The 17,102-nt window shown below is 41.7% G+C and overlaps 1 protein-coding gene across 1 annotated transcript in view; it reads right to left on the bottom strand.

Annotated features, from left to right (window-relative positions):
- Positions 1-11,004, bottom strand: part of GRHL2 (grainyhead like transcription factor 2) — a 115,014-nt gene extending 104,010 nt beyond the window's left edge. The window contains exon 1 of the mRNA XM_042465969.1: positions 10,933-11,004. Coding sequence (XP_042321903.1) covers positions 10,933-10,952 — 20 coding nt within the window. The 5' untranslated portion in view covers positions 10,953-11,004. The remainder of the gene's footprint in view (positions 1-10,932) is intronic.
- Between the last annotated feature and the right edge of the window lie 6,098 nt (positions 11,005-17,102).

The raw sequence follows: 17,102 nt of genomic DNA, 5'->3' as shown, positions 1-17,102 counted from the left end.
TGGCCAGCCTCTGTTTAAAATCCTCCAAAGAAGGAGATGGTGAGGTGGAATTTCTTTTCCTGTACTTTGAATCCATTGCTCTGGATCCTATTCTCTAGAGCAATGTTTCTCAACATTTTTTCGAATGTGGCCCCCTTCCAACCTTGTTTTCTTCCTGTGGCTGCCCTGTCCTACTGGTAGAAAGGTAGCTATTCAAATGTTTTGTTTAGAACATGTTGTATTTATAATTTTATAATTTACACAAACTACAACTACATAGACATTTATACTTTAAGTATTTCCTGATCAATGTGACCCTTGTGCTTTATAATCAGAAACAAGCTTTTTCATATCCGTTTTTATTGCTGTGAGGGATAACCAAAGATCACCTCTGTCCATTATGTTAAGGTGATTCCATATTAGACTGAGTAAATAATTCATGCACTTACAAATCTCAGTAACTTTTGCTTTGCCCATGGGCTTCCCCTTCAAACTTCCCTTCACCTCGATGATGCTTCTAAATCCACAATCTTCCATGTGGCACTGTAACATGTGCCCTGTTGCCACTGAACACTTCCCTTGATACCCATGAGGCACTTACTCCCTCTGCTTCTTTTTTAATTTTAAAATAAATCAGAATGCCAGAATCACTTCAGACTATATTATTTGTCTCCCACATCCATATTCTTTATTCCTCCAAAATACCCACAGTGGCAATTGACATGTGGAGCAGGATGGGGGGAAATAAAGATGGCAGATTGCAAGAAGCAAACATTTTACTGTGAATGCAAAATCAAAGGGCTTTTTATCCAGTATCTTTTTGAAGGTGCTTTTGCTTTAGTGCCTTCCAAAAATAAAGAGTTTATTGTGCAACAATAAACAGAGAAAGCAAAAGAATAAACCCTGAGATAGTTCTCAGGCTGGGGACACCAAGCATTGAGCAAGGTGTATTATCTCTTTATTGTATGTCACACATTTTGTCTCTGCTTCACATTTTGTATTCATGTGTATGTTGTATGGGGTGATATATTCTCTTCGTGTGTGTTTCTGTATGCATTTGCTGTCTTCCCACACACACCCACACTGTCCATCACTCTGTAAAATTAGTGTTCTGCTGAAGCAAGAAAATAAGGGCTCAATATGATGGTGAAGGTCTCTCATTCATAGGCTCATCATAAATAGAAGTTGACCTGGTGGCAATAACAGCAAATCTACTAACTATTAGATTTAGGTCAGTCATATCATATATATTTGCTTCACTGCAGTTTTCATTCATAGAATCATAGAATAATAGAATTGGAAGAGACCACAAGGGCGATCCAGTTGAACCCCCTGCCATGCAGGAATTCTCAATCAAAGCATCCCCGACAGATGGCCATACAGCCTCTGCTTAAAGACTTCCAAGGAAGGAGACTCCACCATACTCTGTGGGAGTGTGTTCCACTGTCAACAGCCCTTATTGTCAGGAAGTTCCTCCTAATGTTGTTGAGGTGGAATCTGTTTTCCTGGAGCTTGCGTCCATTGTTCCGGACTCTTAGGAGCAACAGAATACAAGCTTGCTCCCTCCTCAATATGACATCCCTTCAAATATTTAAACAGGGCTATCATATCACCTCTTAACCTTCTTGTACTCTCTGTATGTGCCAAATCTGAGACTTTCCTCCATAATAGAGTATATAGAATAATTTTCATGGAGGAACATACATAGAAATTTAAAACAGGACTAAAAACCATAACAGCCTTTAAAAAAAACTTTATCAAAGATTATATGGAAAACCTATCTATTTTGGCTCCTACAACTTTCTTCATAATCCACAGAAATTCCATCACAACTTCCGAAGTGTATATCAAGGGAGTAAGTATGATTTATTCGGCAAAAAGCAGGACTCAGCTTCAGGCAGGATGTAGCCAATGGCAAGTAGTTTTAAACCCCCTTTAGTCAGTCAGAATTAAGTACACACTTATTCCTTCTACTTAATATATTAGGACTTCAAGGTGTTTAGTTAGTCAACTTTGTGCCAAAATTTAAAGCTTTTTATTTAACTATATAATGTACACCTACAGACTTTGGTCAGAATAAGTAAAATACATTATCAGGGGAAACTCCACATGTTATATAAGTCCTTAACTTCTCATGGGTGTCTGGTAAGAAAACAGATACATCACTATAAATCTTCACCTTGTTGAGGTAAACCACAGCAATTACCTGTATACACATCATATGTAACTATTTCAGGCAGCTAAACTCATCTGAGGTCCCCCTGAGCTGGAAATGAGACTTCTTGGATTATAATTCACAGAATTCTCCAGCCCCCATTGACCTAGGAGTTGTAGTCTAAGAACTAATTTTCTAAGTCCTCCTTTCCCCCAAAAGTAGCTACTAAAGACTTCCCTGATTAAAAAGCATTTTAAAAGGAGCATCTTTCCCTCTCCTTTTGACACCTTGGCTACTCCATCAGACCTTATAGCTCAAAGTAGGTATATTTACAATATTAAGACTAATCCATATAGTTCTAGGTTGACAATGTTGGAGGGTTCCCAGTTGCGCACTGCCAGAGGGGGAGGAGGCCGAGGGAAAAAATCGTCAGCGATAAAATTTGAATATGCTGATTTACAGGATTAAAAGCATATTGTGAAATAATTCCCATAATTTAAATAGAAATACAATACATCTTACTACAATGAGGGAGAATGCAACACCTGTGTGTCTGCTTAGTAGGGCAGTCTACACACTGTAAAAATAATGCAATTTGACATCTAGGAACCCTAGGATTCCATAGGCTGGAGCTACAGCACTTAAAGCTGTAGCTCCATCCTATGGAATCCTAGGATTTGTAGTTTTACAAGGTCTTTAGCCTTCTCCGACAAGGAGTTCTGGTGCTTCACTAAATTACAAATCCCAGGATTCTGTAGGATGGAGCCATGACAGTTAAAGTGGTGTCAAGCTGCATAATTTCTACAGTGCAGTTGCATCCTTAATCTGCTCTCCAAGCGTATAGGGAATTACTTAGGTTTTTTTGTCTGTTAAACACACTAAGGCCCAGTACAGACTGGCAAAATGTGGCATGGCAGCAGCATCACTAGGGTTAGGGAGCGCTCACCATGCACACGCTCCCTAACCCTGTATGTATTGGCGGCATCAAAATGGCGGCTCCCTGTCTACATGGGCACCACCATTACGACGTGACAGATGCATAGCGTCCACATGTCGCGTCGCGCTTGTGACGTCATGAGTGCGCCACTTGCATGCTTGGGCGTTGCAAGTGTAACGCAAAAAGAACCTGCTTTTTGTAAGTTCTTTTTCCGCCAGTGGGAAGCCTTGTGGTATGGTGGCTGAGGCTTCCCTCCGGCAGAAATCCAGGCACTGGCAGGCTGCTCTTTTTGGGTGGTCTGTATCCCACCCTAGACTGGAAAGCTGCTCAATACATGGTTGTCCCATACAAAGTAAAACATGACCACTAACCATAAGCAGCTGTATTTTCTTTTATTCTGTCCCACTTTGATTGCTCCTGTAGCAGAAAAGCGGGGTATAAATAAAAGTTATTGTTGTTGTTGTTATTACCTTCTTCAAGAAACTTGATTTATTTGGGAAATTGTGGTGGATTGGATTCTTAGACTACTCAAAGGGATTGATATACTTCTCTCCAGACTGCCTGCACCCTTTGGGGCTATGCTTTTAGGTTACTAAATTATCAGCATTAATTAACGTAATTATTAGACGAGCAGGTGGGGAGGGTCACTTTGCTTATTACCAATTAAATAAGGGCAGATTACAGGAAGCACAATCTTTTGCTGGACATTTTGCTGCTGAGGCAACGAATAAGATGGCAGTCTTCTAGTTCCAAGTACAAAAAAATTCAAGAATCCAGTTCTGGACTGGCAGATCAGTATTTCTCCAAAATGTACAAAGGCATACTATCCTCCATGTTACCTGAAGGGGCTAGATTAGAGAGTATTAGAGAGCCTGAATGGCACAAAATTGTTTCCTCCAACTCACTGCTGTCTCCAGAATCTGCCAACCACAAAAGGCAATCACCTCATCCTGTCCAAATAGCAGGTCTAGCCCTGGAGTTAATAGTGGCATTTGTAACACGCTGGAAAGCATATTGCTGTTCATCTCCTTTGCAGTTAGTGCTGAAATTTTAATCTCTTCCTCCACAGAAAAGTTAAATGATGTTGACTGTGAGAAAACAACAATCTTGTGGCACCATGTTGTTGTGTGTCTTCAAGTTGTTTCTGACTTACGTCAACTCTAAGGGGATTTTCTGGCAGAATTAGTCCAGAGAGAGTATTTGCCTTCCTCTGAGGCTGAGACAGTGTGACTTTCTCAAGGTCACCTACTGAACCTCCATGGCTGAGTAGGGATTCATACCCTGGTCTACAGAGAAAGTACCACATTCAAACCACTATACCATGCCAGATCTCTGAGGCACCTTAAGGACTAATAAATTTATTAAGTTGTAATCTTACACAGAGGCCAGCATGACATAGTGGCTTGAGTGTTAGACTGCGACCCTAGAGACCAGGGTTCGATTCCCAGCTCAGCCATGAAACATACTGGGTGACCTTAGGCAAGTCACATACTCTCAGCTTCAGAAAAGGGCAATGATAAGCCTCTGAACTACTTTTGCCAACAAAACCCTTATGATAGGTTCACCTAAGGATTGCTATATGTCAGAAACTTGAAGGCACATAGTAACAACAAATTTTACACTGATCATGAATCCACTTTAGCCTTTAAGGAACACAGTATCAAAACAGGGTTGGGGTGAGGAATTAAATCCAACAGACAGAAGTGTGTGAATATGTCCACCCTAGTACTGATTTTAGAGCAAATATGCCAACAGTCCATTACATACCCTCATCCTGTTTTGCTTTCACTCTTTTTCCCTCCATGAGATTACTGAATTCTATTAGTTTTCGGGCATAGTACAAAGTGTTGGTCATTACCTTTAAAGCCCTCCATGGCTTGGGCCCAACCTATTTAAGGGATTGTCTCCTTCCGTATAATCCGCCCCATGCACTTAGATCCTCTGGGAGGAATTTATTGCAGTCCACAAAGACCAGATTGATGGAGACCTCCCAGAGGACTTTTTCCGCGATCGCTCCCACTTTATGGAATGGCCTGCCGGACAAGATCCGTCAAATTATCAACCTAAAGAGCTTCAAGAAAGCTGTCAAGACGTATCTCTTCCAGCAGGCCTTCCCGAAATAGAACCTGGCCACGTCAAGATCCCTCCACAGAGCTATATAAGTGAAGACTCTGCCCTCCATTATTTTATTATTGTATTATTGTTTTTAAATTTTGTCTGTAATTTTAATGGATAGAATTGTTTAATCCTTTTTTAAGGGGTGTGTGTGGAAATTGTATATATTGTATTTTTTAAATGTTGTACACCGCTTCAATTGTAGTAACAAAAAGCGGGATATAAATTAAAGATTTATTTATTTATTTATTTATTTATTTCAGGGCTTTCCTACATAAACTTCACTTTCAGTTCCATAACAATCTCAATGATATCTCTGAAACACATACTCATACCTTGCCTAATAAATAATTCTGCCAAACTAAGACAACTGAAGTTCAGGATCCTCCAACAACCTTTGCTTGGTGTATCTACCTTCCAGCATTCTTTCAACAAACAGCATTCCACAGAACTGCTTCCTGCTCATAAACAAGTAAAAACCTTTATTTTAAATGACTGTCCATGTTACAAGAATATCCCATCTCCATGGAACAGGTTGGGCATCCCTAACTTTCTATCATAGTGAGTAAAATGATACAAAACTATGACTCGCGTCCCTGTTCAGTTATCCTCATGCAGTTTTTAAAAAAATCTTCTTTGTTTACATTTTGCTATCAGTATGCCCGATGCCATAACAGGTACATGAGGAAATTTCTCTGCCTGAGAAGGTTACAGTCTAGAAGTCAACAGAGAGGAAAGAGAACATGTCATGTTGGCTGGGAGATTTTGGCAGTTGTAGTCCAAACAAGTAACTTTTCCAGAGCTTTGGCTATATACAAAGGCAACTCTTTCAAGATGTGTATTCCCTGTCACATATACTTTAGATGAAACTTATGGTCAGTGAATGGAAGATTTAGGGAACACCATGGAGAGTTTAGTCAGTTGAGCAGCCTGACCTGACAGATGCCCTCTCCAAACTTGGAGAAATTACTTCTTGGACTACAAGAATCATGTCCACCAACCAGGGTACATTAGGGATTCTGGGAACTAGAGTTCAAAAAGTATGAAAATCAGGACCAAACTGAATTATGTAAGAGAGGCGACATCACACTTATAAGAGGCCATTGCAGACTTATGATCCACCAAAGGAGAAAGAAGAGAAAGTGAGCACCAGGAACATTTAATTTGATGGTGGCAGAATCCAAATTACAGGCAAGAATGATCTCGATTGAAGCATGGGGAGATGGGAGGAGTGGCCGATTCTGAGGATAAAAAGAAGTTGCCACCATTAAGGATAGGCAGCTACTGCCAAGTCGGCAAGAGCTGACACTGGAAGGACAAGGAAGGCTCAAGGACATGTAATCTGTGCATCTCTAGGATCTGCTCACTTAAAATATTTGGGGGGGGCGTTTTGTTTTGTTTTGTTTTGTATACTTCCTAATTAGTAGTATGCTCTCTGAGTACTTTGCCATTTTTTAAAAATCAATAAAATCCCTGTATTACAACAAAAATGATTAAATCTCCCACAAAATGTCTAAATATTAGAATATTGAGACCCAGGAATAAAACATAAGAGTAAGAGCAAAGGTGAAAATACAAACCACAGGCTGAATGCCAACCAGGAATGGGCCCAGTCCCAATTGGGCTACATAAGCAACGTCTTATTCTGTAACCAGAGAGATCACTTATAGGATTTCTTCTGATAATTCTGACAAAATGTCACAATTTTGACATGTCAGAACAAAATGCCCGTGGAATATCTTTACAGGACTATCCTCTTATTTATTCAGAAGCAGAAAGAATGAAAGAAAGAAAGAAAGAAAGAAAGAAAGGCAATGGAGTCATCTTTTTCTGTTGTTACTTCATGACAGTTTTTTTTTAATTGCCAAATTTGGGGCAGGGTCTTTGTGTCCTTAACAGCTGAATGGCAAGCAGACATTCAGCAAGTAAAACTTTCCCCAGCATTTGTATGCAAAACAGCATCAAGACATCTTAAAGCACTTTAAAGACTGATAAATGTGACATCTGCTTGAGGGTGCTGCAAGACGAGTCTACCAGCAATTGAAGGACAAACAGGTTTTATCTGACAGAAAGTTTCACGGACTTCATCCTAATCCATCAGATGCAGGATTTGTCATATCAGTTTTGTTACAATAGATTAATGCAGATAAGCCCTTTAGGATTTGTTGTCATGCAGGCACAGTAATGGAAATTCATTTATCAGGCAGTATTTAATACTATGAAATTATTTCAAGAAAAAACATGGCAATGCTAGTATAACTCCATGAACACCAAGAGGTGGCTAGTAGTCTTTTCTGGAGATTAGGAAGGTTGCCTTTTTAGATTACAATTCTCAAAATCCCTCAGCCAGCAAAGCTACGGCTGCCTAAGGAAAGTCTGGAAGTTATAGTTTTTTAAAAAAAAATCTTTTCCAAGCTCTGGTCAGTTCATTTTTCATCAGTACTCAGTAGGCGTAATATAATATAATCCAGTTTGTCTCATCACATGCTAATGGGCAGAGGGAATGAGTGACATCACAACACCACCTTAGTCAGATTGAATGATCTGATGCAGAGGGCTGTTATGAATTGGCCTTTGTTTTCACCACTCTCTTTCCCATTATGCTAACAGTTCTTTCCGGATAGTTTCCATGAGGAGTGATGTATCTCCAAACATCAGATAAAAATTGCAAAAAAATTAACTGGCACAAAGTAAACTCTGGAACCATCTTGAATGTGATTACAAAGCAGTGCACATCAGATTTGTGGAATTATAGACCACTGTGTGTTTTCATAGGGTCCATATCACCAAACCAAAAAGAACAAAAACAAATTAGAAGGCTTTTTCAAGAGCAAATAAAGATGAGGATTCAACTGAAACAATGTTCATATTAGAATAGTTGCATCTTGACAAATGCATCAGATGTCTATTGCAGGTACAAACTTAGCAAGGACTGCATCCTATCTAGCTTTGCCTTCATCCCTCAGGTAATTCAGTGCTGCTCCAAAATAAATTCAGAAGTCTTACAAACAGCCATCCATCTAAGAGCTAATATGAAAATACAGTACCCAAAACACAAAGGGTAACTGATACAAAATACCCTAAATTAGTGGTGAATCTAACGATCTCTTTCTCTCTCTCTATTGAAGTTTAGAATATACAGTACAAATATTTCAAAGTGTTTCAGGCCACATGCAAATAATGTCAAGTACCTGATAGTCTAATTTCAAAATGTTAGCACTTACATACAGTATGTGTACTCCACAGCAAAACATTCCCCCCATTAAAGAGAACTCAATACTTTGTAAAAACACTTATGTCAAATAAATTGCCCATATTTGTGTGTTGCAAACCTATCTTCTGTATATTTATTCAGAAACGTCCCACAGATTCAGTTGGACAGAGTACTAGGTAATTGTTCATAGGAATACAGCTTTAATTTAACAAATTAGCTCTGACATTAAACCAAAACTTTTGATTGCTTGTCTAATATGTTTACAAAGAATGAAATACACAGTATTTAAAAAAGACAAAAACAAAGCCTGCTGCTTCGCGTCTACAGCAGATTTTGAAATTTCCTGCATTGCAGGGTTTGGACTGGATGGTTCTTGTGGTCTCTTCCAACTCTATACAGTATTCTATGAAAATGGACTAAACTCTCAATCCAGTAAACTATACTGAAGATGTCTGGAAGTATATACACAATATCTCAGATACTGATCAAAATCCATCTTTTAAACAATTGCCTTTCCTGGTGGAATATAATGGGCTCACCCCATTTTGTAACAAAAAAAGAACATCCACTACAGAACAAAACCAGCTCCTTCCAAGTGTCAAAAGAGGTAATAATCAGGATTATACCCTTTTCTTCTAGATTATCAAAGTACACCCATCGCCACTCTTTTGCTCACAACCTCTAGCACAAGGTGTCATTGTCATCATGAATTAAAATGGTAGGAAAATGCATTCTTGAACTTAGTTTAAAAGTAGGAAACAGCAACATGACTAATGTACTAGTTGTCCTGGTCACAGCTTAATGTTCTCACACTGGGTAGAGAGAAAGTAAACATACAACTTGCCCCCGCTTCAACAGACATCCTTCAAAAATACTGTTATTTTCTGGTTATAGAACTCTATGTGCCTCTCCTTGGATATCCAACCAAGTCAATCGTCCCCATCTACCACCAACCTTCTCATGCTAGAAATTTGGCAGATCCTGAGCCTTCAGTCTGCAGTCAGCAGCACCACTTTCCTTAGAGTAATACTGTATACTCTTTCATTAAATTCCTCCCTGTTTCCAGTATATTTTCTGGATCAACAGCTGTAGGGCAACCACTCCAGTATAGGTCTTCCTTCTCAGGGCACATGTGCATGGTAGAAGGAGGCTTCAAGGCAAACTCTATTACTGCAGACCTGGAGACCCAACCCACTACAAGGTGCTGGCCCTCTCCCTTCTTCATGGGCATGATCTGAAGACACCAGGCAAAGCCACAAGGAGCCAGTAACATCTGCTAGAAAAGGAAGACTAACACAACCCTGGGAGAAGGAGAACGGAGATGCCTGTGAAAGCCTTCCTGTCTTGTTCACCTTGCACATGTTTGGAAGTTGGGGAAAGCAAAAGGAGAGGGAATTGTGTATGGCTAATCTAGTTTTATGTATACACACACACACACACACACACACACACAAGTCCTGAGACCATGATGTCCTTCAGCACTGGCCCATAAAAAGTTCAAGGAAACTTTTACAACTTCGGTGCTATTTGATTTGTTCTGAACATGACATGCTTATTTCAAGGCAACCTTACAGTGCATGCTATCTGTGATTTTCAGTATTATTAAAAGGAGTTGGGTTGAAACGCAACATTTTCTGTTCTTCGTGAATCACTAGCATTCTGCGCTTTAAGAAAGAGAATGTGGACGCTTTCATCTGGTAACGGGAGCCCTGAGTGACGTGGATTTTTTGTTCTTTTCCTGTTAGATTTACATACATACATACATAGACAGATATACGGAAAAGCAATCTCTTGGGGAGGGGGAGCGAAACTTTGGCACGAAATCACTTCCTCTCCCTAGACTGGGCTAAAACCCACCTATGCCATTGTTTTCTGCAAATATGGTTCTTTTCCAGTTATAAAAACAAGATGTCTTTTTATTTTCCTGAATGGTTTGAAACGAACAAGAACAGAGTCCCATCTTGTCCTTTTTCTTTTTTGTCCTGTCCCACAACACATGCACAGGCGTGCCAGGAGAGAAGGGAGAGAGAAGATGGCGTTTCTGATCCAGTATAAAAGCCCTTTTGTTGCACTTGCACACCACAAAAGCCAAGGAGAGTGTCCCTTTTCAGGCCTGGAAGGCCATGGAAGGCCATGGTCCTCCTGCTCTACATTGCAAAAATAAAGAAGAAGAAGCAGAAGTAGCAAAGATTTCCCATCAGTTTGGGGAAAGAATCCCTAAAGTTCAGAAGCAGCAGCAATAATAATAATAATAATAATAATAATAATAATAATAATAATAATAATAATAATAATAATGTTAATATTTGTATAATGAAGGAGTGGGAGAAGCCAGGTGGAATCCAGTTGCTCTCTCTTCGGGCTCCTTGTTGCGCCTTGCCTAGAGGAGGAAATGTGATCCCAGTAGGTCCACCACCGAGATGGTTGTTGTTTCAACAAAAAAAGAGAGGGAAAAAGAAAACACAACCAACCAGTTGATCCGTTTTCAGGAGCAGCAAAAAAAGGGAGCCAAGCTGGCTGGTGATCACTTACTTGTCCGTCTCTTGTGACATGTTTGATCCAATGAACTCTCTCCCCTTTTCCAGGTGCCTCAGTCTCTGCTGGGGAAACTGGACTTTCAAGTCTGTGCAGGTAAAGGTGTGTGTGTGTGAGAGAGAGAGAGAGAGAGAGTGTGTGTGTGTGAGGGAAGGAGAGCGAGCTCCCAGGACGGCAGAACCAGAGCTACTGGTAATTCTGCTTTTCTTTGCCCCCCTTTACTCCTTCTCCCTCAGCCAGCCCCAGAGAGAGGGAGGTAGGAGCAGGGCAGGTAAGGGAGGCCCCCTGCTCCTTCTCCCCGCCCCTCGCCAGCAGGAGAGAGCGCAGGCTGCTGGGCCCTTGGCTGGCTTCCTTCTCTCTTTGGAGGACAGCAAGACCTAAAGGCGCCTCCAGGGACCTTTTCCTCTCACAGGAGTCCTTGGGATTCTTTCACAGAGAGAGGGAGGGAGGGAGCTGATTGGGCAGAGCGCGCGCTCAGGTGAGCAGCCATTGGAAGAGGGCGCCGCCGCCGCCGCACAGGTAAGGCAGGCCCGGGCTGCCAGGCTCCCCTCTTCTCTTCTCTTGGGAGCCTCTGGGCGGGAGAGGGACAGGGCAAGCAGCCCCAGGACGGAGGGACTCGGCTGCAGCAGGGAAAGCGCCCCAGGACACCTGGGCCCTCTTCTGCGGGAGGTTGGGGCCAGGGGCAGCCCAGAGAGGGGCTGGTTTGGAGTCAGGGGTTGGGAGGGTTGTTTGGACCTTGGTTTTGGGTCTCAGCAGGATTCAGGGGGAACCCAGAGGGAGCTTATTTGGAGCCAGATTTTAGGACTCATGAGAACTCCGGAGAGGACTTTATTTGGAGTCAGGTTTTAGGGCTCTGGTGGACCCTAGAGAGGGGTTTATGTGGAGTCAGGTTTGGGGACTCAGGTGAAGAAGCCCAGAAAGCAATTGATTTGGACGCAGGCTTAGATTGTAAGCCTGAGGGCAGGGAACCGTCTAATTACAAAGATTGTATGTACAGCACTGTGTAAATTTACAGCGCTTTATAAATAAAGGTTAATAATAATAATAATAATAATAATAATAATAATAATAATAAGGTGAGTCAGGTTTTGGGCTGTTTATTTGGACTTGGGTTTGGGGAGTCAGGTGAGCCCCAGAAAGGAGTTTATTTGGAATCGGGTGAAGCCCAGAGATGAGTTTATTTGTGCTCAGCTTTTGGAACATTTATTTGGACTCAGGTTTTGGAATGCAGATGAACCCCAGAGAGACGTTTATCTGGACTCAAGGGTTTGGCATCCAAACAGCTCTGAGGGAACTTGGTGTCGACTTGGAGGAGCTCTTTTTCAGGAGCCCAAAGAAGAGTCTCTCTCCTCTCCTCTGCCAACCCTGAGGAAGAGAGAGAGAGAGAGAGAGAGAAATGGCCAACTCACATGGACTCCAGAGCAGAGTGACCTGACGTCCTCCTTTTCCAGGACATGTCCTACATTCCAATCTTCTGTCCAGAACAGGGTGACCATGCAAAGGCATCCACCTTTTTCCAGGACCTGCCCTACATTTCCACCTTCTGCCCAGGAGGAATTTCAAAGGGTCCTCCATTTTGAGCAGGACTAAGAAGCAGGAATTGATGTTTATAATGAGTGTTTTTAGCCCTTCTTTTGGAAAGGTCCCACATTTTTCTTCAAGGTCCTACATTTTAGGGGGCCCTGTCCTCCTTGGCGGTGAGGACGTCTGGTGGCCCTGCTCCAGAAGGACAGCACACCAAAGCACCTGCCAGTTTTATGGACCTATAAAAGAAAGGGCAGGGTGACTGAAACAGGCAGCTTCAGCCACCTTTCTTCCACAAAGGGTTACCTGCTTCTTTTTTTACACACCCTAGTTTGGGTTGGTGTCTAAGAGAATAAAGGAGTGTGTGTTTTAAACCAGTGATAACAGGATTTATGGGCCTGCCCAGGACCATAAAAGGCTCCAGTTAAGACCTATCCTCAACTGTAAGCCTCATTTTGTATGGATTTGCTTGCTCTGGGGACTTTGGGTGCTTGGGGGCAAAGGCGAGAAAAGGAAATCAGATTTATCTACCTTCTTCCTTTTTCTTCAGGGGAAAACTTTGCAGTCTATCTCTCTAACTCAAGAGAGATTTATTTATTTTTTTAAAAGTAATTGTATATACTGTCTCTTCCCTTAAAGACCTGTCATTTATTTGTTGGGTCTCTAACCTCAGTGGTAAAATGTAGGGACTATTAATTTTACACGTTTTTTAGTCCTGCTGCTTTTTCGCTGGAAACAGGCCTCTGAGATGGGCGACTAACTGAAAATGAATTCAGAGACGTGGCCATGTTGGTCTCGAAAATCAGTACGCAAAGGGATCTTGTAACACCTTTGAGACTAACTGAGCGAAAGAAAGGAGAGCAAGTCAACGGAAGCTTAAAATGAATACATAATTATGTGACTCTTTTTGAAGGCAGTGGTGCCCTATGCAGATCTGGGTGTTGTGAAAGCAAAGCATCAAGGAAACTGCCGAGATTTTTGTCTAGTTCCTGGGCATTGTACAGTTGGCCCTTCTTATACACAGATTTTTTATACACGGATTCAAGTATCCATGGTTTAAAAATGTTCAAAAAAGTATAAATTTTAAATATCAAACCTTGAGTTTCCATTTTTTTATAAGGCACACCATTTTGCTATGTCATTATATTTAATGGGACTTGAGCATCCACAGATTTTGTTATCCATGGGGGATCTTGGAACCAAACCCCAGAGTTTAACAAGGGTCCACTGTATTCACTAACATGCAGTGATCTGCACTTGTTTTGCCTTCAAGCATATTCATTGACTGCAAATCTGTTTTTTGTAAATGCTTTCAAGACATCCCATCTTAATACAGGCTTAGGTGTTGGCCAGTGGCGTGGTCATAAATATTTCATGTTGACATTATGTGAGAACTTACTTGAGGGCAAGCCCCACTGATTGCAGTGAAGCTGAAATGAAAAAGTTTCAACTTTTTACTGTGTATTCTTTCTTGCCCGCTGGGATATGATGATTAAGAATAGCCAAAGGGATCGGGGAAGCTCCTGAGAATGTGTTTTCTTCTCTGGTTGTTGGTGTGCCTCAAATGACAGAAGCTAGTGTTCATTGTTAGATGGGCTAATAAAAATGTTTTGTGAGTGATTAACTTTTATGGGCTGGCTTAAAAGGCAGAAATAATTGTGAAATTTACTACCATCAAAAGGGATGATAGCCACAGGTTTGATGGTTTTCAAATTAAAGGATTAGATACCATCATGAGAAAAAGTGTCAGTGATACCAGTCTTTGTAGATAAATGGAATCCTCCGTTATCAAATATACGTTGGAGGTAAACAGAGGAAATTCGACCTCTATACATCCTTTTTGTAAACTTCCTGAGGCTGCTGGTTGATCACTATTAGAGGCATAATACTGGGTTACTACAAGGGACTCTGGATTGCCAGAGACAGACAGTTCTTATGTAGGTAGTTCAAATGAAATCTTTGTTGATTTCATCATTTTATGTGGAAGTAAGTTCTTATTGCAATATCATATTTCCAAATAATATAAGTTTAATTTTAGAATAGTTCAGTCCAAAGCACACTGTGTGGATGCAAGTCTCACTGAAATTTAGGATCCTGCTGCCTGTTGAGTTAAATATTTTGGTTGTTCATCAATCAATCTGCAAAGCAAGAAAGTCCTATCCAGGGTAAAAAAAAATGTTTGTTCTTTGCAGACATCTATCAAGTCCTTGCTAAGTTAGTTGCATATTTGACACTGAATGAGTTCAACAATGAACTAAACTTGTAATTGGAGAGAGTTCTGAGAGAGATCAAAGCTTTGTCTATCCACTTAAAAATTGTTTGATGCTTACAAGAACAGCTAAACCAAGTCTGCAAGCCTAAACACAAGTTAAGAGGAAGTAAGGCTCATTAAATACAGTAGAGTAGGACTTCCTTAGGTACAAATTGAAAAATCTAGTTACTGTTCCAGTCCACAGCTATTTCTTTTATTTTGACTTTGGATGGTTTCTCTTACTAACAGCTGTAATTCTGCTGTGACAGAAAGGAGCCAAGTTAAAATGCAACTTGCTTTGCCTCAACTGTACATATTTTGCTCAAATAGTAGTATTGTTTGGACATGCCAGCTGAGGACAATCAGGTATTCAAGTAGGGTTTAAGGAACATTACAAATTACAGGTACGTCAAATTATGTGTTGTGGAAACTGCTAAAACAAATCTATGGGGTGGCAGAGGCTAAAGGCTTGCATTTATATCAAAGTAGTGCTGTTAGCAAGTTCAGTGCGAAAGAGCAGGTGTTTGCAAACTGATTGTACAGAGGCAGGCTTACCATATGTTTGTGCTTATGTGGTGCTATGTCGCCGTCAGCTCTTGTGCCAGATTCCAGCTAGGAGCACCAGACACAAATGTAGCTGCTAATTTTGCAACAGGTGGCACTTAAAGTTAATCCTTCCTGTATCTTAATAAGCATCTTCTTTTATTATCCTCATTGTATATATAATATATATGATCTTTATTGGAGGGTTTTAGGGCTCATTAAGGTCAAGATGGATCTTACTTTCTTTCTAGAATATGTAAGCCTGGATTAATTTCTTGAGCTACCTGGTACTTGGTAGGGTTATGGAATACTCTGAGATGGATTATATGGGGTCATCTTTGAAGGATGGGGAAGTTATGTGAAAGTGCCAGATACTGGAAAAGTTTGTTTTCTGGATGACAAATACCAGAATCTCTCAGGTGCTTTGTGTACTGGTATTTCAGACTAACATGGGTATGTCTTTGATTTCTACCTGACTTTAAAACCAGTCTGCCAAAAGGCTAGTGCCTCATGTTTCTATGCTGGCTGTAGAAAGTGGGTCTCTTCTCTCTCGCATGGAAACCTGGGCTACTTAGTTTCTTACTAGGCCAATAAAAAATGTCTTTTAGAAACAATTGTGGGGATATTTTACAAGGTGCCTTTAGCCATAGTCCTGAAATCAGGCAGGAAAGTTTCTAACCAGCAAGTAAAGTTTTCTTTGTCTTGTTTTTCTGTCAGTCAGCACTATAAAAAAATTCACAGAAGACAACATCTGCTGCCAAAAAAAAAAAAAAGAAAAGAAAAGATACCAGTAATATTTCAAACTTAAAGAAATTTAAAGAACACAAAGAATGCTGTTGTCTTTTTCAGTGATTTGGCTTTTTGGGTGCTTTAGGGAGGAAGGGTTTACATTTTTATCCTAACCTTTTTCCAAGAGCTCCAAGTATTATTTAGCTTCACACCTTTCCTCTGCATCACCTTAGAATAATACTACTCTGAGACTACCAAGTAGTCTTTATGACAATGTATGTGCATATACATGTTCCTTTAAGTCAGGGGTAGGCAACCTTTTTGAGCCGGGGGCCAGATTGCTGTCCCTCAGACAACTGGGGGACCGAAGCAGGGGGGGCTTCCACCCTCCGGGGGCGGGGCCACGTACCAGGGGTGGGGCTTCCACCCTCTGGGGCGGGGCTTTCTCTGCTCCCTTTCCCGACCTCCAGCTGTCGGAGAGACGGCGAGAGGGGGGGGGGATTGGGAGAGGGGGTGACCGGCGCGCGCCTGCTCCTCCTGCCCTTCCTTGGCCCCCAGCTGCCTCCCAGAAAACCAGTAGGGGCCCATGAGGGGCAGGAACAACAGGTGCACGCCCCCTGCTCCTGTCCTCGGGGCTTTGCCAGGCCTGAGGTGTCCTCCGAAGGACACCTCAGGGCTGCCAAAGCCCCGCAGGGAGGAGGAGGCCTGTGCCTGCCCTCTCCTCCTTGGCCTCTTCCTTCGGCCGAACGGGCTCCAAGGGGCCCTTTCGGCCGAAGGGGAAGGCCGAAACCACTCTCACTGTTAAAGCAGCCCTTTTAGCATTGAAAGCACTGAAAATACACAGAAATGCACTTTGGAAAGTCACACTGTCTCACCTTCAGAAAGACTGCATGTCTTCTTCCTACTCCTCCTCCTGCTCCTTCCTTCCTCCTTCCTCCTCTTCTTCCTCATTCCTCCTCCCTCCCTCCCTTCTCCTCCTGCTCCTTCCTTCCTACTTCTTCCTCCTCTTCTTCCTCCTCCTTCTCTCCCTCCCTTCTCCTCCTGCTCCTTTCTTCTTCTTTCTTCTTCCTCCTTCCTCCTCCTGCTCCTTCCTTCCTTCCTCCCTGCTCCTGCTCCTCCT

Source organism: Sceloporus undulatus, chromosome 4, assembly GCF_019175285.1.
Source record: "Sceloporus undulatus isolate JIND9_A2432 ecotype Alabama chromosome 4, SceUnd_v1.1, whole genome shotgun sequence".
NCBI classification, from domain to species: domain Eukaryota; kingdom Metazoa; phylum Chordata; class Lepidosauria; order Squamata; family Phrynosomatidae; genus Sceloporus; species Sceloporus undulatus.
The sequence above is the reverse complement of the archived record's forward strand: the minus strand, read 5'-3'. Positions and strand labels throughout refer to the sequence as shown.